This window comes from Limanda limanda, chromosome 17 (genome assembly GCF_963576545.1).
Source record: "Limanda limanda chromosome 17, fLimLim1.1, whole genome shotgun sequence".
Lineage (NCBI taxonomy): Eukaryota > Metazoa > Chordata > Actinopteri > Pleuronectiformes > Pleuronectidae > Limanda > Limanda limanda.
The window spans coordinates 23,092,440-23,113,665 of NC_083652.1; the positions used below are offsets into that span (position 1 = coordinate 23,092,440).

General features: G+C 39.6%; 1 protein-coding gene across 1 annotated transcript; it reads left to right on the forward strand.

Moving 5' to 3' along the window:
* Positions 1-1,380: 1,380 nt before the first annotated feature.
* On the forward strand, positions 1,381-12,487 carry LOC133023846 (heme-binding protein 2-like). Its single transcript, XM_061090922.1, has 7 exons — positions 1,381-1,399; positions 1,536-1,595; positions 1,755-1,836; positions 1,917-2,037; positions 2,264-2,403; positions 2,523-2,686; positions 12,306-12,487. Exons 1-7 carry the CDS (start codon positions 1,395-1,397, stop codon positions 12,373-12,375), a joined length of 642 nt encoding a protein of 213 aa, XP_060946905.1. The 5' UTR covers positions 1,381-1,394; the 3' UTR covers positions 12,376-12,487.
* The last annotated feature ends 8,739 nt before the right edge of the window (positions 12,488-21,226 follow it).

The following is a 21,226-nucleotide window of genomic DNA, read 5'->3' on the forward strand; positions in this document are numbered from 1 at the left end:
ATTCAGCAAGACCATTATTTCCAGGATTACAGTCCACTTCTCTTCGCCTAATAAATAAAAAGCAGATAAACATGAACATCTCAGTCCAGGATGTTTACCGTAGCTTAGCTCAGAGCCTGTGGGCATAAGGAAAGTTCCAAGCGGAAACAAATAGAAAAGTTAATACACACAAGCCGTTCCAACACACTTAGCTTTTGCTGTAATGCTAAATAACTCTGATGCTGGTTCACAAAACACTGAAAATAGAGTTGTTTGTGGAGCTTAAACAGTTATTATAAAAAAACAGTTCTTTCAATTTGAGATTATCTCCAGTATTTTGTTGTTATATTACAATTTATGTGGATCTTATTTGCTTATAATAGAAAGTCAAACCTGAGATGACTCAGAGAATTCACCCTTCTGGGAGTTTCCTCTGGATATTGGACTTGAAATAGGAGGTCTGCAGATCCTCAAATGTCAAATATTTAACTTCTAGTGATACTTCATATTTAAGTTAATATCAATGGAGGATTTTTGTCTTGATTTTTTGAGTTGTTTGAGTTGAACAGGTTTAAATGTATAGATAACACTTATATTTGTTCATACCACCTTCTGCAAACGTCAGTGTCAATATTTCTTATTCACTTATTCAAAAAGGAAATGTATCCGTTATCCAAACACATCCATTGATAAAACAAACATTATGCAGATTGTAACTTAAATTATGTATTTTCTATCTACTCCTTTAAGTTTATAACAGCTGAAATGATCCTTGTAACCTGATGGATCACCAGGGCTTCCTCGTCTATATGGGTGTTATTGTAGAGGAACCTGGAAAATAAATCAGGTTCACTTTAATATATATTACACCTGCAAGTGACAAGAGCGAAACAAAGGTTGACATTTAGATCATTAAACCATATGACAATATTTTCGAATTTGGTGTCATGTTTAGCAGCAGAGTGCTGGACAGGTGAGGTGGGCATAGGTGACAAACAGTGAGCAACATGTTCTATCAAAGTCAAAGTGAACAAACACGTCACTCTTTGTCTGAAGTTCACTGTTATTAAACTTGAACAGTAATAATGTGTTTATGTAGAGTATAGACATGACCTTCATTTGATGTAAGTAAAAGTCAATACATCACAAGTGTCAAGCTGTCTCTACCAGAACTGAGTATTAAAACTGTTGGCTGTTCAATGTTCAATCCCTGGAGCTACACTGGTCCCTGGCAGAGAGTACTGATCAAACCAGCTCTTCTTTGAGCTCATCTGCAGATATCAGAATGATGATTGTGTGGTTGGTGGTTTGTTGGTTCAGGGAGTGGCAACCTTTCATTTCATTACCAGAAAGTGAATAAATAGCTGCTTTGGACCAGGCTGCACAGATCCAGTTTTCAGAGGACACAGTCTGCCATGATGTAAGTACGGATTAAATCATTAAACCGAGATTTCTTGTTGTATGAGTTGAGCTTGAATGTTGTGTGAAAACTTTTTGTCACTGGATGAACAAAATCAGGATGTAGATACTGAATGAAAACACTGTGTGTGTCCCAGGATGCTTCTTTCAGGGCTTGTTGGCCTCCTGCTGGTGCTGACAGCTGAGGCCAGAGTCGGGTAAGAAACCTGGATTTAATCCCCTTTTAGCAGATTTCTGCAGAAAACAAAACCCACAGAGTGAAAACTGGTGGATAAATAAAGTTACGAATTAATCTACAGGTGATTTTTACCATCATTTTATACATTTCTTAATGTCTTTGCTCTTTAATTTCACAGATACGGCGCCGGGTTAGGCGTCTGTTCTGAGACAGAGCAGTGTCTTCTGTTCGATCTGGTTTGTAAGACTGAGAATTTCGAAGTGAGTGACTCTGAACAAGAAAGAATCATTTTCATAGTTCAGATACAAAACAAAACAATCCTCTTGTTCTTGTCCCTCAGGTGCGTTACTATGAACCTGCAAAGTGGGCTGCAACAGTTGGGACAGGCTCTTCCGTTGGCATTGCATTAGTTAACGGAGTCAATCAATTACATGAATATTTCAATGGTGCCAATGAAAATGGTAAGTATCTGAGTGACGTTTTATTTATTCCTATTTAGAGAGTATCAAAGTATTGAAATGTCTAGTTGAGATCAAGATTTTACTTTCAAGTGAGATATGAGCATAAAATAATTAGAGGATAGACATTTTTTTTAAGTAAATATTCAAGTCATACAACTACATATGTGTTCATGTATTTGTTATGCTTTTTGTGTATATTTGATGTTTGTTATGTATTTCTCTTAAGGAGAAAAATTTCACATGCCAGAACACGTTGGCATTACAGTCCCTAATGAGACTATTTGGGAAACGTCTGCCTACGCTGTGATTGCGTTGCTTCCACTTGAATATCAGGAAACCTCCCCCCCGACTCCTACCGTTGATAATGTAAGCTGCTACAGCACAAAAACTGTCAAGGCAGGAAATCCATCATCACCTTGATCGTGTTTGAAATGATTTTGTGACGTCTCAATAAACTCCAGCAGATAATGAAGGTTTTCTTGCAGGTTTACATCTATGACGCAGTTGAAAGTACCATGTATGTTCGGAGCTTTGATGGATTGTTAACGGCCAAGTCTGACAGGGACGCAGCACAAAGTTTGGCCCGTGACCTCGACTCAGTTGGTGCAAAGTACGACAAGAGCTTCTACTTTGTTGCTACATTTGCCAGGTAAACAAATGTTGTGCAATAGGAGTAGACTTGACGTTGGCTAATTATTAATAATCATGAAATATGATTATTAAAATAATAAAAAGATTATTTATTAAAAATAATTAAAAAATTGATAAGGCCATAACTTATCGTAGAGGGGCACCACCCTCGGGTCTCGATGATGTGCCGCAGGTGGGAGTTTTTCTCCTGCTCCGCTCGACATGCTGCTTGCATGGCTCTGAGCGCCTTCGCATGTTCTTGGGTCTGCAGCTCGGCTCTCTGCTGGTAGAGGAGTGTCAGTTGACCCAGAGCATGGGGTATTTTCGGATGCGGGCCAGTGGGGTTGATGAGTGCATGGACAGTTCTTGATCTTACGATCGCAGGTACTTAAATAATACTCGCTCAACTCACTCACCGCATCATTAGAAAAAATTAATCAGACTGGCTACAGTCTCTAATAGGACGTCTGGTCCTGAGGGAGCACTTGCCCCATGGTGATACCTGCTACTCTTCTGAGTGCGAAAAGACACCTGGTGGACTGCTCACGCTCGCTTGGATAAAAGCGGGTAAAACGCTTAATTAACACTACACAACAAGATGCACAGGTAAGCTTCACCCTGTGTCTATATAGTAGCAATGAAGGATAGCTCTGTGGCTCAATCCTTAAGACCTAGTTGTTCAACAACTAGTCTTCTCAAAACTAGTCTCTCAAATCTAGTTTGTCTCCTTAAGATCAAAAACGCATGCAGAAAATCTTCTATAAAATTACCAACTACTGAAACGCAGTCAGCAACCAACCATAGTTACACAAAAGTCTGCTTAGCAAAGGGAATTAAGAATAAATAAAATTCAAAGAGAAATTAGTTTCGAACCTATGTCTCTCTTCAAAAATTAATCATAACTATTGTGCATTGAGATGACACAACCACTTATATGGTAGAAGCAACCAACCACGGATACACAAGGCACTAGTATACCTGCTTGGGACAGGTGCAAAGGGATTAAAAATAAAAATTTCAAAGAGAAATACATTTTCAGAATTATTTTTCTCTTTTCTTAAATTATTTATGATTCTTGTGCCTCGAGGACACAAACACCGATTGCAATCTGCAGCCAATTACGGATACACCAGGCACTGGTATACCGGTTTGGTAAAAGTTCAAATGAATTAAAAATAAAACTTTGCAAAGAAGAATAAATTTCCAAAATTATTTTCTTCTTCAACAACGAATCATGATCAATACCAAATGAGAGAAAGGAGAAAAAAGTTTTTAAAAAAAAAAACTAAAAATTTCAAATTTTACGAAAAATTTAAATTAAAAAAAAAAAAAAATTCTGGAAAAAAAAAAATCTGGATTGTTGTACACAGTATTATGATACAGCTGGAGTTAGATAGCCTCACAGGGGGCACCATTTATGTTGTGCAATAAGAGTAGACTTGACGTTGGCTAATTATTAATAATCATGAAATATGATTATTAAAATAATAAAAAGATTATTTATTAAAAATAATTAAAAAATTGATAAGGCCATAACTTATCGTAGAGGGGCACCACCCTGGTTACAGGGACCAACGATGTCAAGCTATAATTATCAGTCTCATAATGATAAATGTTAAATTAATAATGTCAATATTTTAATATTAACGATTATTTAATAAACAGTGAAGGCCTCTAAGTTCGAGCACAGGCAATCATAATCCAGCTGTATTCACACACTTATGCACAAATAATCACAGACTACAGATACTTTAATTACAAAAGTATTTATTAAAAAGGGGAAATAAAGTTATAATGTTATTCAATGATTCATCATTTTAACAAGCTCCAATATTTCAAAGATAAACACAGCAGCAGCACTTATCACAATTCAGAAAATACATGTTAAACCTGCGGTCTACCTATGTATGTCTGTCTCTGTGTGTGTGTGTCTGTGTCAAAGTGTCTCTCTGTGTATGTGTGTCTATGTGTGTGTATGTGAAATAAAGTTAGTGTTATTTAATGATTTATCATTTTAACAAACTCCCATATTTCAAAGATAACAACAGCAGCTTATCACAATTTAGAACACGCATGTAACCTCTGGTCCATCTATGTGTCTCTGTGTGTGTGTATCTGTCTGTGTCTATCAAAGTGTCTGTGTGTGTGTGTGGGTGTGTGTGTGTGTGTGTGTGAGAGAGCGAGAGAGAGAGAGAAAAGGAAGGGGGCGTGGCGATGACGCAGTCACATCTAAGATGGCGGCCGATCATGATTCGTGGAATCAAGGCCTAAAAACTCTCAAAATGGCGGATTGACTACAAAACAAGATGGCGGAGCCGTTATGAATTTAGAGCCAGAATGGGAGGAGAGAGGGAGAGAAGGCGTGGCAATAATAGACTCAAGATGGTGGTTTAACTTAACGTTATCCAAAATGGAGAATATGTTAATGACCATGTGGCCTGAACTCACAATGGTGGTTGCCAGATGAATTACACAAAGGAAATTTCAGACAAAGAGAATTCTTATCTCTGCTAAGCTTTGGGGGGCCGAATGGTTTCCAGATGTGTTCAGCCTCTCTGAATATAGATTTAACTATGTTACATGAATTGTATTCTAAATACAGATCGGAAGTGTGTATAGGTCGGTTTAGAAGGAGAGAGAGAGAGAGAGAGAGAGAGAGAGAGAGAGAGAGAGAGAGAGAGAGAGAGAGAGGGAAGAGAACGAACTCTTAAAAATACGCCTGAGATGAGTTAACAGTGGTTCACCCCTCAGCCCTCAAGCGAACGTTGTGGGCCGAGGTTCTGATCGGTGAAATCACTGCAGACTCACACAGACGTTAACAGTGCGGGCGGAGGCGCTTCACACGGCCCTATTCACTGTAACACAAAACATTGCCATCAAACCGGAAACCGGAAGTAGCGGCTCAGAGTAGTGGCCGGCTAAAACAATGGAGAAACACGGAGGTTCCACGAACAAAATACATTCAAGTATCAAGACCATACGCTACGTATTAAACTAACATCTGCCCAGACAGTTTAAGCCTCTCTTACTGTGACCGTGGTTTCGTGGGGTGCGTGCGCGTTCCGCGCGAATCTCCCGGAAGTCCAGTGAACAATGTCTTGGCCTCAGGCGAGCTCCCGTGAGCACCGCAGCTGGGCCGGACCGGAGCGGATCAGTCATGCTCCGTGACGGGATGAAGCTTGGTCTTCTTCTGCAGGGATGTGCGGCTGCGTGGAGCCGGTTGGAGATCGTGTGGATAAAGAATAAAAAGTCCGTGTCTCACTCGTCCCGAGTGAGATTCCTGTTTTGTCTTTTCAAGTTAAAACAGCAAAAGTCTTTTCAAAATAAAACTTTGACCGAGATAAAAGAAGAAATCAAATCAAATAAATTGAATTAAACAAACGTCTAATCGCCTCCTTAGTTACTGAGTCGTGTGTTTAGGCCCCTGGAGGGTCTGGATACGACCTGAGCATCTGAGGACAAAGAGAGTGTTAGTCGCCTCCTTTAGCGACTGGAACCTTGGGTCAGACCAGAGGAGGCCTAACTGGAACGTCAGTGCTGGAGTGAAAAAGAGAGAGGTTTCTGGGAGCTCAGCCTTTTTAAGTCATGTTCCAGGTGACTCCCCACTGGGAGGAGGGGTCAGGGGTCAGTGTGGCCCCCGGCCAATTAACTATCAGAATTTGGCCCCAAGGGGCGGTTTACAGTGGGGGACCCTGGAAGTGATCTGTTGCCACATGGAGATAAGAGCTCCATGCTGGATTTTCATGTGAGGAGTCTCCCTAGGCAAGTCTCAAGTTTTACGACTCTTTGTTCTAAGTCAGATCACTGGGCCTTCCCCAACAATCCCCCTTTGGTCTGGAAAGTGGGTCGTTACCCGGTTTCCAGGGCACACTAGGGTCGAGAGTCCAGTGATTATCCAGGAGAGGTAATCCTTGAGTGGAGTTGAAGCATTGAAAGTTAGTTCATCATGAGGCAGAGAGGCATAAATGTCTTTGAGGCATGAGTCTAAACAGAGAGAGGTAATTGTCTGGGCAGACAGAGGCTAAAACAACATATATTCTAAAACACGGCGCACATTTTCAATTTCACATAATGCTTATCGGCAGTTATTGTTAACATACTGATGAATTTCGGTGAAGAGTGAAATGAAAGAAAAGTGGAAAAAGGAACAGAAGAAAATGTGTGAGTAGGTGCTGGTGTTTTGAGGTAAACATGTGTGTTAGCCTGTCAAACCAAAACATTTAGAACGGCGAGTCACGTTCTGATGTTCGCTAATCTGTGAATATATGGTAAATCCTATTTCTAGGTTTGCAAATCTACAGATATTGAAATTGCACTGCCAAGACTGAATTGCCAAGTGTACCCGTGAGGGCTGCACAACCGTAGTGGTAACGACTTCAAAATCCTCAACGAGGTCTAAGGAGGTTCACTACTTGAACTACGTTATACAATTTACTGACAGAGGGTCTAAAGAATGCAACTATTGATGGAGTGAGTGGTTTGAGCGTTTTTTTTGTTTTAAAGTTGGGATTTCTTCTCCCCCCTTTCAGGTGTGGAGGTGAGAGGGGTTTCTGGCAGCGCCTTGTTCTTCCCAGTCATTGAAGTCATCTTTAGGAGTGGAGAAGGAGGGCGTCTGCTCCTAGTTTCGCCAACGGGGTTCAGTGTCTGGTCTCTTAGGGGAGCCTGGAGGAACACGTGGCACAATGTCTCTCATTGCTTCATCCACACATCTCCGTATTAATTCCTCTGTGCCAGGATGCATCCCGTGTGTTGGATTTCGGTCTCCATATCTATACTCCTGGTATTGATGAGGTTTCCTTTGGTTCCAGCGCGTACTTCTCTGTTGAGAGGGATTCAGGTGCTGAGGTCGAAACTGTTTGTGGGGCTGATTGAAATCCTCACCCCCTTGGTTTTGAGGGGCACCCTGTTGGAAGGGTCGTTGTTTCTGGTTCTCTTTGCTGGGGTTCATCTTGGCGTGGGGAAAGTTGTCATCTTCCAGCGCCGGGTCCACATTTAGTTGGACTTGAACTGCCAGAACCACGGTGTCGTCTTCGTTGAACCCTCGGTTGTCTGGGTCGAAGCGATAAATGTCTTTTTCAAGGGGCTCTTGCCGCCGGTTGCGGATTTCCTCTCTTTGAGGGGGTGCTGAGTCATCGTATGTGCCACGGTACTCATCTTCGTGGCCACCATCTCTTGCACCGGGGGTTGGATGACCATCCTGGACGCGACCGTGAGCCGTGGTGCGCCTCTGCCTGAGTGGCAGACTGGGAATCTCCTTCAGCCCTCCAGGACGGAGTCCTGCCGTCGTTGTGGTGTGGATCAGCATTGCTCCGTGCAGGATGTGTTCCATCTGGCTGGAGTGGATGCTGTGTGTCCGCTGGACAGGCATTTGATGTTACCTCATAGCGGTCCCAGGTCACTGCACGTCTAGGGGTTGAGTCCTGCTCCCCCTTTGGTGTTGAGTGGGTCGGAGCGGTTGACTGCTGGGTGTGTCTGGCCCGCCAGAGCAAAGCTTCCTCTGCATGAGGGTTGCGTAGCTGTGCTCGCAGCTTTTCTCCCAGTGTCTCTGTTCCGCTGGCTCCACCGGGAATGACGTCAGCTCCTGGCCCTGTCATCAGGGATATCAGCTTGAGGGGGGGGGGCAGCTCTGTTTGACTGTGCCCCCCTTTCTGCTGACCTTTGACCTGCGTGTGCTCCTGCACCGCCTGGTCCTGTTCTTTGCGGGTCTCGATGATGTGCCGCAGGTGGGAGTTTTTCTCCTGCTCCGCTCGACATGCTGCTTGCATGGCTCTGAGCGCCTTCGCATGTTCTTGGGTCTGCAGCTCGGCTCTCTGCTGGTAGAGGAGTGTCAGTTGACCCAGAGCATGGGGTATTTTCGGATGCGGGCCAGTGGGGTTGATGAGTGCATGGACAGTTCTTGATCTTACGATCGCAGGTACTTAAATAATACTCGCTCAACTCACTCACCGCATCATTAGAAAAAATTAATCAGACTGGCTACAGTCTCTAATAGGACGTCTGGTCCTGAGGGAGCACTTGCCCCATGGTGATACCTGCTACTCTTCTGAGTGCGAAAAGACACCTGGTGGACTGCTCACGCTCGCTTGGATAAAAGCGGGTAAAACGCTTAATTAACACTACACAACAAGATGCACAGGTAAGCTTCACCCTGTGTCTATATAGTAGCAATGAAGGATAGCTCTGTGGCTCAATCCTTAAGACCTAGTTGTTCAACAACTAGTCTTCTCAAAACTAGTCTCTCAAATCTAGTTTGTCTCCTTAAGATCAAAAACGCATGCAGAAAATCTTCTATAAAATTACCAACTACTGAAACGCAGTCAGCAACCAACCATAGTTACACAAAAGTCTGCTTAGCAAAGGGAATTAAGAATAAATAAAATTCAAAGAGAAATTAGTTTCGAACCTATGTCTCTCTTCAAAAATTAATCATAACTATTGTGCATTGAGATGACACAACCACTTATATGGTAGAAGCAACCAACCACGGATACACAAGGCACTAGTATACCTGCTTGGGACAGGTGCAAAGGGATTAAAAATAAAAATTTCAAAGAGAAATACATTTTCAGAATTATTTTTCTCTTTTCTTAAATTATTTATGATTCTTGTGCCTCGAGGACACAAACACCGATTGCAATCTGCAGCCAATTACGGATACACCAGGCACTGGTATACCGGTTTGGTAAAAGTTCAAATGAATTAAAAATAAAACTTTGCAAAGAAGAATAAATTTCCAAAATTATTTTCTTCTTCAACAACGAATCATGATCAATACCAAATGAGAGAAAGGAGAAAAAAGTTTTTAAAAAAAAAAACTAAAAATTTCAAATTTTACGAAAAATTTAAATTAAAAAAAAAAAAAAATTCTGGAAAAAAAAAAATCTGGATTGTTGTACACAGTATTATGATACAGCTGGAGTTAGATAGCCTCACAGGGGGCACCATTTATGTTGTGCAATAAGAGTAGACTTGACGTTGGCTAATTATTAATAATCATGAAATATGATTATTAAAATAATAAAAAGATTATTTATTAAAAATAATTAAAAAATTGATAAGGCCATAACTTATCGTAGAGGGGCACCACCCTGGTTACAGGGACCAACGATGTCAAGCTATAATTATCAGTCTCATAATGATAAATGTTAAATTAATAATGTCAATATTTTAATATTAACGATTATTTAATAAACAGTGAAGGCCTCTAAGTTCGAGCACAGGCAATCATAATCCAGCTGTATTCACACACTTATGCACAAATAATCACAGACTACAGATACTTTAATTACAAAAGTATTTATTAAAAAGGGGAAATAAAGTTATAATGTTATTCAATGATTCATCATTTTAACAAGCTCCAATATTTCAAAGATAAACACAGCAGCAGCACTTATCACAATTCAGAAAATACATGTTAAACCTGCGGTCTACCTATGTATGTCTGTCTCTGTGTGTGTGTGTCTGTGTCAAAGTGTCTCTCTGTGTATGTGTGTCTATGTGTGTGTATGTGAAATAAAGTTAGTGTTATTTAATGATTTATCATTTTAACAAACTCCCATATTTCAAAGATAACAACAGCAGCTTATCACAATTTAGAACATGCATGTAACCTCTGGTCCATCTATGTGTCTCTGTGTGTGTGTATCTGTCTGTGTCTATCAAAGTGTCTGTGTGTGTGTGTGGGTGTGTGTGTGTGTGTGTGTGAGAGAGCGAGAGAGAGAGAGAAAAGGAAGGGGGCGTGGCGATGACGCAGTCACATCTAAGATGGCGGCCGATCATGATTCGTGGAATCAAGGCCTAAAAACTCTCAAAATGGCGGATTGACTACAAAACAAGATGGCGGAGCCGTTATGAATTTAGAGCCAGAATGGGAGGAGAGAGGGAGAGAAGGCGTGGCAATAATAGACTCAAGATGGTGGTTTAACTTAACGTTATCCAAAATGGAGAATATGTTAATGACCATGTGGCCTGAACTCACAATGGTGGTTGCCAGATGAATTACACAAAGGAAATTTCAGACAAAGAGAATTCTTATCTCTGCTTAGCTTTGGGGGGCCGAATGGTTTCCAGATGTGTTCAGCCTCTCTGAATATAGATTTAACTATGTTACATGAACTGTATTCTAAATACAGATCGGAAGTCTGTATAGGTCGGTTTAGAAGGAGAGAGAGAGAGAGAGAGAGAGAGGGAAGAGAACGAACTCTTAAAAATACGCCTGAGATGAGTTAACAGTGGTTCACCCCTCAGCCCTCAAGCGAACGTTGTGGGCCGAGGTTCTGATCGGTGAAATCACTGCAGACTCACACAGACGTTAACAGTGCGGGCGGAGGCGCTTCTCGCGGCCCTATTCACTGTAACACAAAACATTGCCATCAAACCGGAAACCGGAAGTAGCGGCTCGGAGTAGTGGCCGGCTAAAACAATGGAGAAACACGGAGGTTCCACGAACAAAATACATTCAAGTATCAAGACCATACGCTACGTATTAAACTAACATCTGCCCAGACAGTTTAAGCCTCTCTTACTGTGACCGTGGTTTCGTGGGGTGCGTGCGCGTTCCGCGCGAATCTCCCGGAAGTCCAGTGAACAATGTCTTGGCCTCAGGCGAGCTCCCGTGAGCACCGCAGCTGGGCCGGACCGGAGCGGATCAGTCATGCTCCGTGACGGGATGAAGCTTGGTCTTCTTCTGCAGGGATGTGCGGCTGCGTGGAGCCGGTTGGAGATCGTGTGGAAAAAGAATAAAAAGTCCGTGTCTCACTCGTCCCGAGTGAGATTCCTGTTTTGTCTTTTCAAGTGAAAACAGCAAAAGTCTTTTCAAAATAAAACTTCGACTGAGATAAAAGAAGAAATCAAATCAAATCAAATAAATTGAATTAAACAAACGTCTAATCGCCTCCTTAGTTACTGAGTCGTGTGTTTAGGCCCCTGGAGGGTCTGGATACGACCTGAGCATCTGAGGACAAAGAGAGTGTTAGTCGCCTCCTTTAGCGACTGGAACCTTGGGTCAGACCGGAGGCGGCCTAACTGGAACGTCAGTGCTGGAGTGAAAAAGAGAGAGGTTTCTGGGAGCTCAGCCTTTTTAAGTCATGTTCCAGGTGACTTCCCCCTGGGAGGAGGGGTCAGGGGTCAGTGTGGCCCCCGGCCAATTAACTATCAGAATTTGGCCCCAAGGGGCGGTTTACAGTGGGGGACCCAGGAAGTGATCTGTTGCCACATGGAGATAAGAGCTCCATACTGGATTTTCATGTGAGGGGTCTCCCTAGGCAAGTCTCAAGTTTTACGACTCTTTGTTCTAAGTCAGATCACTGGGCCTTCCCCAACACAAATCACCTTCGTTTTCTCTGTGATAATCAGAAAGAGTGATGATGAGAAAAGCCCGAAGAAATTTTTTTTTGTTAATGTTATATTCTGCACTAAATTAGTGTGCATGTATGAAAATACCTACCCCTTCAATTTGTAAATGTGGCTTTTATTTAGTGTTTTATTTTAATATTTTCGATTTTTCAATTTAGAGATAAAAAATATATAATTTCATGATAATTTGTAAATTTCCTATGATTATTACACAGTGTGTGTGTGTTTGTGTGTGTGTGTGTGTGTGTGTGTTTGTGTGTGTGTTGCGTGTTTTTTTCCTGCAGTCGGATGTCGCTCATTGACAGGCGCAGTGAGGTGCTGTTTGTTGCTCTGGATGAGCCCGTCTGCATCTGAAGTGGATTCATGACAACATAAATGTTGGATTTTGCTTCACTATCGCTATTCAAATCATAAAGTGTCATTTCATATAATGACAATGACATCCACAATTTTAGATGTTTATGAACAGAATACACCATGATGGTTTCAAGCCAGCTTCTGTGATGGTTTTTTGTTATGTTCAATAAAGGCTCCTTCCTGCAGTGAATTCTGATGCTGTTCTTATTTGATCAAACTCTTTGGACCAATCATCAAATGTGTGTATAGCAGCAAGCTCAGTTATAAATAATACAATATATTTTCTATCCAGTGTGGATCAGAACAGTTCCAGAATAAAACCAAATGACATTACTACATTCAGCAAGACCATTATTTCCAGGATTACAGTCCACTTCTCTTCGCCTAATAAATAAAAAGCAGATAAACATGAACATCTCAGTCCAGGATGTTTACCGTAGCTTAGCTCAGAGCCTGTGGGCATAAGGAAAGTTCCAAGGCGGCAACAAATAGAAAAGTTAATACACACAAGCCGTTCCAACACACTTAGCTTTTGCTGTAATGCTAAATAACTCTGATGCTGGTTCACAAAACACTGAAAATAGAGTGTTTTGTGGAGCTTAAACAGTTATTATAAAAAAACAGTTCTTTCAATTTGAGATTATCTCCAGTATTTTGTTGTTATATTACAATTTATGTGGATCTTATTTGCTTATAATAGAAAGTCAAACCTGAGATGACTCAGAGAAATTCACCCTTCTGGGAGTTTCCTCTGGATATTGGACTTGAAATAGGAGGTCTGCAGATATTCAAATGTCAAATATTTAACTTCTAGTGATACTTCATATTTAAGTTAATATCAATGGAGGATTTTTGTCTTATTTGAGTTGAACAGGTTTAAATGTTTAGATAACATTTCTTATTCACTTATTCAAAAAGGAAATGTATCCGTTATCCAAACACATCCATTGATAAAACAAACATTATGCAGATTGTAACTTAAATTATGTATTTTCTATCTACTCCTTTAAGTTCATAACAGCTGAAATGATCCTTGTAACCTGATGGATCACCAGGGCTTCCTCGTCTATAGGGGTGTTATTGTAGAGGAACCGGGAAAATAAATCAGGTTCACTTCAATATATATTACACCTGCAAGTGACAAGAGGCGAAACAAAGGTTGACATTTGGATCATTAAACCATATGACAATATTTTCGTATTTGGTGTCATGTTTAGCAGCAGAGTGCTGGACAGGTGAGGTGGGCATAGGTGACAAACAGTGAGCAACATGTTCTATCAAAGTCAAAGTGAACAAACACGTCATTCTTTGTCTGAAGTTCACTGTTATTAATCTTGAACAGTAATAATGTGTTTATGTAGAGTATAGACATGACCTTCATTTGATGTAAGTAAAAGTCAATACATCACAAGTGTCAAGCTGTCTCTACCAGAACTGAGTATTAAAACTGTCGGCTGTTCAATGTTCAATCCCTGGAGCTACACTGGTCCCTGGCACAGAGTACTGATCAAACCAACTCTTCTTTGAGCTCATCTGCAAATATCAGAATGATGATTGTGTGGTTGGTGTTGTTGGTTCAGGGAGTGGCAACCTTTCATTTCATTACCAGAAAGTGAATAAATAGCTGCTTTGGACCAGGCTGCACAGACCCAGTTTTCAGAGGACACAGTCTGCCATGATGTAAGTACGGATTAAATCATTAAACTGAGATTTCTTGTTGTATGAGTTGAGCTTGAATGTTGTGTGAAAACTTTTTGTCACTGGATGAACAAAATCAGGATGTAGATACTGAATGAAAACACTGTGTGTGTCCCAGGATGCTTCTTTCAGGGCTTGTTGGCCTCCTGCTGGTGCTGACAGCTGAGGCCAGAGTCGGGTAAGAAACCTGGATTTAATCCCCTTTTAGCAGATTTCTGCAGAAAACAAAACCCACAGAGTGATAACTGGTGGATAAGTAAAGTTACGAATTAAACTACAGGTGATTTTTACCATCATTTTATACATTTCTTAATGTCTTTGCTCTTTAATTTCACAGATACGGCTCCGGGTTAGGCGTCTGTTCTGAGACAGAGCAGTGTCTTCTGTTCGATGTGGTTTGTAAGACTGAGAATTTCGAAGTGAGTGACTCTGAACAAGAAAGAATCATTTTCATAGTTCAGATACAAAACAAAACAATCCTCTTGTTCTTGTCCCTCAGGTGCGTTACTATGAACCTGCAAAGTGGGCTGCAACAGTTGGGACAGGCTCTTCCGTTGGCATTGCATTGGTTAACGGAGTCAATAAATTACATGAATATTTCAATGGTGCCAATGAAAATGGTAAGTATCTGAGTGATGTTTTATTTATTCCTATTTAGAGAGTATCAAAGTATTGAAATGTCTAGTTGAGATCAAGATTTTACTTTCAAGTGAGATATGAGCCTAAAATAATAAGAGTATAGACATTTTTTTAAGTAAATATTCAAGTCATACAACTACATATGTGTTCATGTATTTGTTATGCTTTTTGTGTACATTTGATGTTTGTTATGTATTTCTCTTAAGGAGAAAAATTTCACATGCCAGAACACGTTGGCATTACAGTCCCTAATGAGACTATTTGGGAAACGTCTGCCTACACTGTGCATGCGTTGCTTCCACTTGAATATCAGGAAACCTCCCCCCCGGCTCCTACCGTTGATAATGTAAGCTGCTACAGCACAAAAACTGTCAAGGCAGGAAATCCATCATCACCTCGATCGTGTTTGAAATGATTTTGTGACGTCTCAATAAACTCCAGCAGATAATGAAGGTTGTCTTGCAGATTTACATCTATGAAGCAGTTGAAAGTACCGTGTATGTTCGGAGCTTTGATGGATTGTTAACGGCCAAGTCTGACAGGGACGCAGCACAAAGTTTGGCCCGTGACCTCGACTCAGTTGGTGCAAAGTACGACAAGAGCTTCTACTTTGTTGCTACATTTGCCAGGTAAACAAATCACCTTCGTTTTCTCTGTGATAATCAGAAAGAGTGATGATGAGAAAAGCCCGAAGAATTTTTTTTTGTTAATGTTATATTCTGCACTAAATTAGTGTGCATGTATGAAAATACCTACCCCTTCAATTTGTAAATGTGGCTTTTATTTAGTGTTTTATTTTAATATTTTCGATTTTTCAATTTAGAGATAAAAAATATATAATCTCATGATAATTTGTAAATTTCTTATGATTATTACACAGTGTGTATGTGTTTGTGTGTGTGTGTGTGTGTGTGTGTGTGTGTGTGTGTGTTTGTGTGTGTGTGTGTGTGTGTGTTGCGTGTGTTTTTTTCCTGCAGTCGGATGTCGCTCATTGACAGGCGCAGTGAGGTGCTGTTTGTTGCTCTGGATGAGACCGTGTGCGTCTGAAATGGATTCATGACAACATAAATGTTGGATTTTGCTTCACTATCGCTATTCAAATCATAAAGTGTCATTTCATATAATGACAATGACATCCACAATTTAAAATGTATATGAACAGAATACACCATGATGGTTTCAAGCCAGCTTCTGTGATGGTTTTGTGTTATGTTCAATAAAGGCTCCTTCCTGCAGTGAATTCTGATGCTGTTCTTATTTGATCAAGCTCTTTGGACCAATCATCAAATGTGTGTAAAGCAGCAAGCTCAGTTATAAATAATACAATATATTTTCTATCCAGTGTGGATCAGAACAGTTCCAGAATAAAACCAAATGACATTACTACATTCAGTAAGACCATTATTTCCAGGATTACAGTCCACTTCTCTTCGCCTAATAAATAAACAGCAGATAAACTCTGTTATATTTTGGGAGATTTCACATTTTCTCAACACTTTTTCCTCTAGTTACTTTTTCCTCTTTTATTAAATCTACAGGACTTAACTAAATTCGGCAACTTTGATCGATGACATGTTAACTTACTCATTAAGTGAAGGTTAATGGAGAAATAAATGACAAGAAAAAATGCAGAAAATCACTAGAGGAAAACAAACATTTCTATATTTAAAATATTCTTAGAAGTATATATAATGATAAAATAATCATTATCCAAGTTGAGATCTTTCCCATCTGATGCAGTGCCATTAGCTGCAGTGTTCTGGAGTGTGTGATGTTTATTTTATGGTCTGGCCAAGGCTTGCCTGCGGATCCCCAGATCTTTGAGCGACCTGATGGTGGAAAAAACCTGCAGCCAATCTCCACAGGGCAAACTATCGCTTTCCAACCACGTTGCTCTGCCTCAAATTCCATGTCTGAATACCATAGCCTTTTCCTCTCATTCACTTCATCAACAGCGTCTTCCCAGGGTACTGTCAATTCTTGTCAGCCAACTAAGTGTCTTTAGTGCTGAAGCTGTGTTGTTCTTTAAGTCTTTGTTAGACCAAAAGTATCAGGTGTGGTCGTAGGGTGGTAATGACAATATGTGATAGGACTGTCCTTTGAACTGCGCTTGACATTTGGATGGCAAGGCTTTGGGAGTAGTTCTGTTTTTAGGGCCCGAGCACTGACATCAAAGGTCAGGTGAGACCCTATTGAAATTGAAAGGATTATTATTACTATTATTATTATTCAGCAAATGAATTGGCTTTTTGAGGGCTTTAACATGCTCAACTTCTTACCAAAATTTGCAGAAAGTTAGAAAGTGGTGGAAAATTTACGTATTCTGAAGGAATTTTCAATGGGCGTCGCAAAATGGCTGAACGGTGCCCCCCCAAGACCCCTGGAACGTGTTCACATTGACCGGTCTTCACAAAAATCAATATACAGGTGTATCATGACCAGACAAACAAAAAAGTCTGTAGGTGCAATTGGAAAAACACAAAAGGAAGCCTGCTATTTTGCATTTAGTGGCCATTTTGGCCATATTCCACATTTTTACTTTGATGTACTTGTACTTCCACTTGTTGCTGCAAGCATTTGAGTACATGGTTGTGTCTCCAGTATACCTACTATATATATATATTTCTTTTTCTTTTTTCTTTTCTTTCTTTATAAATTGTTATTGCCTCAGTAACAAGCTAAATTTGAGTTTGCATTGGCCCGTGGCTTGAACACGTTGATCCAGGATGTTAAATAAATAGGAGCTAAACTGAAATGCTGCAAACAAAGGGAAACTGCCAAACTTCACCAAAAAGAAAAGTAATGTAAAAGCTTACAGCGCTTTAACCGTCTTTGCTGCTGTTGTTAAGTGTTCATAATGGAGTCCTTTAAGAAGGCAGTACTCAGTGGGAATATTACAAAGGTTATATTAGATTGTGCAGAGTGCATCCTTCATGGTGTTTCCTGTGGCTATTAATGAAAACAAATCTTTTGTCTCTCTGGAAACGTGAAATTTAAGTTTTATTATGAAAGTAATTTGAAATATTTGTACAGTTTGTATTGAGGGTTTAACATCAGTTCACACTCACAATATTTGTTGTAGTGTTTGTAGTTTGTTTAACAGGATAGTCCAAATTAAATCTTCTTTGAACTCTTCTCTGTTTGTTATTTAAGTCCCCACAGTTTTTCTTGTTCCTAATTTGGTTTTGCCACAGGCATCTTATACTGTCTTTACAGTCTATAGTGTTGTTTAGGTTATTGGTTGAGGGAGTGTACAGTTTTCTTTTTAAAAGCAGGAGGACCAGGCTGCAAAGAGCCAGTTTTTCGAATACAGGGAAAACAACACTCTGTCATGATGTAAGTACAGTTTTATTTTTCAGATCTTCTTAGATAGAAATCAGTAAATAGACACTTCTGCCTGCATGAATTAAGCATGAATTAAGCTTGAACTTTTTCACTGGATGAGCAAAGGCAGTTTGTTAAGTCTGAATGAAAACCTTCTATCTGTGTGGGTCCCAGGATGCTTCTTTCAGGACTTGTTGCCCTCTTGCTGGAGCTGACAGCTGAGGCCAAATTTGGGTAAGAAACCGGCAGTTATTCCCCTTTTAGCAGATTTCTGTAGTCAACCAAAGTTTTAGAGTGAAAAAAGTTATTTTGAGATTTAATAATATAATAGTAATAACTTCATTTGTCTAGCACAAATCTAAGAAGGGTGACAAAGTACTTCATAAAATCCAAGGCAACAAATTAAGGGATAAAAATAAAAGGTGCTCAATACAGTTCAATTTTTAAGCCAAATCTTAACGTATTAAGGTCGAGACTTTGGCGATTGTGGAGCGAAAAGACTCCCTCATTAACTGGAAGAAACCTTCAGCAGGACCAGACTCAATGTGGGCGGCCGTCTGTCTCGACTCGTTGGGTATTACAATAACACAGTAGCACCAGGGTTACACATCACAAGTTGAAAATGCTCTCCTATAAAAACAGAAAGAAAGACTCCTCCAGAGCTGCATTCTACTTCTGGTAACAGACATTTAGGCTAAAAACATGGTAAATAATGTAGACTGGATGAAATTGTTGAGTTAGGACAAGCGATGTTTGAATGCATGCATTGTGTGTTACTCAAACTTCACTGATCAGCTAATGAAGTAAACTGATGGATAAATAAGAGATGGAAAAAATGTGTCACATTTTTACTCAGAGCCTGGCACAGGTACTTATTGCTATTGTCTGCACCAGTACCATTATAATAATGTTATTATTATTTCAAAGGAAGCCCTCTCAGCAGTCTCTGAAGTATGATCTAGTTTCTCAGACTGAGGATTTTGAGGTCTGAGGATGTTTCTCGCTCGTTCAGACTCCAGCAGTTCCAGCAGTGATGAAATGGACAAGTCGCCTGCCTGCCCAGATGTTGCAGCTGGACTTCTACTTAATGTCCTCAAGTTAAATTGCGTCATCTGAAGAAGCCTCTGATGAAAGCCCAGATTTAGATTTTGAATTAAAAAAATACACACTAAGTTAGATGGGATGAAGGTTTTAACCTATTGTGTTTTCTGTTATATTCAATAAAGTCACCTTTTCACTGGGATCTCTTGCTGTTCGTCTTGATTGAATCTTCTCTTTCGATTACTATAAAATATAAAATATTGAAAACTAGAAGAGCATGCCTCTGCCTCTGTGGATGAACTCATTTATCTGGATCTGCTACAAAATGTATATGCAGCTTTATTGAGACATGTCGCATAATTCCATAAAATTTCAAGGAGCTCTACGGCCCTCGCCATGTTAAAGAAATTGAAAGAAAATCCTGAATGTGCTTGTTAATCCTGAAAAATGTAATGGGATCTTCCTTTGGGCAAGCTCCACCCCACCAAATTATTTCATGGAAAGTGGTTCAAAACTTTTTGAGACTAACAAACAGCAATGAATTTTCAACAATCCTCTTATGAAAATATATTAAAATTAACCTGACCCTGATTATTTTGTGGATCAGCACCAGATTGCCACACTGATAGATAGCAGGCCCCTTCACATGTCTGGTTTTATTTCATCAATATCCATAAATTATTCTCTGAGAAATCAACAAAAATATAGAAAAACACCCTATCTTGCATTGTCGAAAACAATGGAAACAATCCTTGATCTGCCCTCTGATTCAGATTCCTTGGTTCTTCAACAACATTTCATGGAAATCTAACTGTAGTGTTTGTGTCATCCTGCTGACTGACAGGTGAACACATAGGAAGACATGACCTCATTAGCAGAGATAATCAGCTGGTTTAGTATGAGGCCTGCAAAAAACAAGCTATTCGCACGCCAGTTTAGAGCAATACTATTTAATACCACTAGATGGCCGCACTTAATTCAACCAGGGCAGAGATTCAGTGCTCTGTATTTTACCTGCACTTATGGCTTTTTCTTTGATATGCAACAGAGACCTTTAAATATGCTTTATTTCAGCCAGATTTTACATAAGCGAATCATCTGGTCACAATAGTAGGGGGACTATTTTAATGATGCATGTTGAAATCAGCTACAATCTAATGTGCAGGTGTCATAACCATCCACCCTTGACCTGGTCTCCCTCGGACTCTGACGTCATTGTGAGCTCCATTAAAGACGTCTGTGTCATTCGTGCTCCTTATCATCTCAGCTGAGAATGTGGAACAGTATAATCACCCGGCGTTACATCGATTAAATAGAGCTTTCAGAATCTATTGACCTTTCCTGAATTACTTAATAAAGTGGACAATCTGATGCTCAGTGAGTTCACGCATGTATGAACATTGGAAAGTACTGTAACTGAGTTGAGCTTTGAAATAAAAAACTGATCAGTTCGAAACATATAAGCAATTGCTGAAGATTTAACCAGTGTCTAATAAAAAAAACACTCCGCTCCATATACACTTACTTCACATCATATGTGATATGTGTTAATATAAACCATATTGATATTATATATCATTTTATACAATAATATTGTGTCTGTCTACTTATTCCTATACTCATAGCATATTATATTACCTATTGTATAGTCAAATACTTATATTTATACCTCTACTATATATCATATATTATATCATACTCTCTGTATATTCTTTGTATATATAAGTCTATATACACATATTTATACATGTGTACATGTTATAATTATTATTATTATATTATTACTACTATTATTATTATATATACTGTTGCTGCCATTATTACTATATACTGCTATTATATTGGTATAATTACTATCATATATAAATATATATTATGTTATATTATATACTATATATACTGTACTATTTTTATATACTGTCTAACAATAACATTACCATCATATCATCAGTACTATTACCATCATCTTGACACTGCACCTTATCTACCTATTTATCTTGTGTTTCTGTTTTTATTCTTTCTACCTCAATATTTTTTATTTTATTCTATTGTATTGTATTTTATTGTATTCAAAGATACCGGCTGCTATGACGACTTAATTTCCCTTCGAGGATGAAAGTAATCTATCTATCTATCTATCTATCTA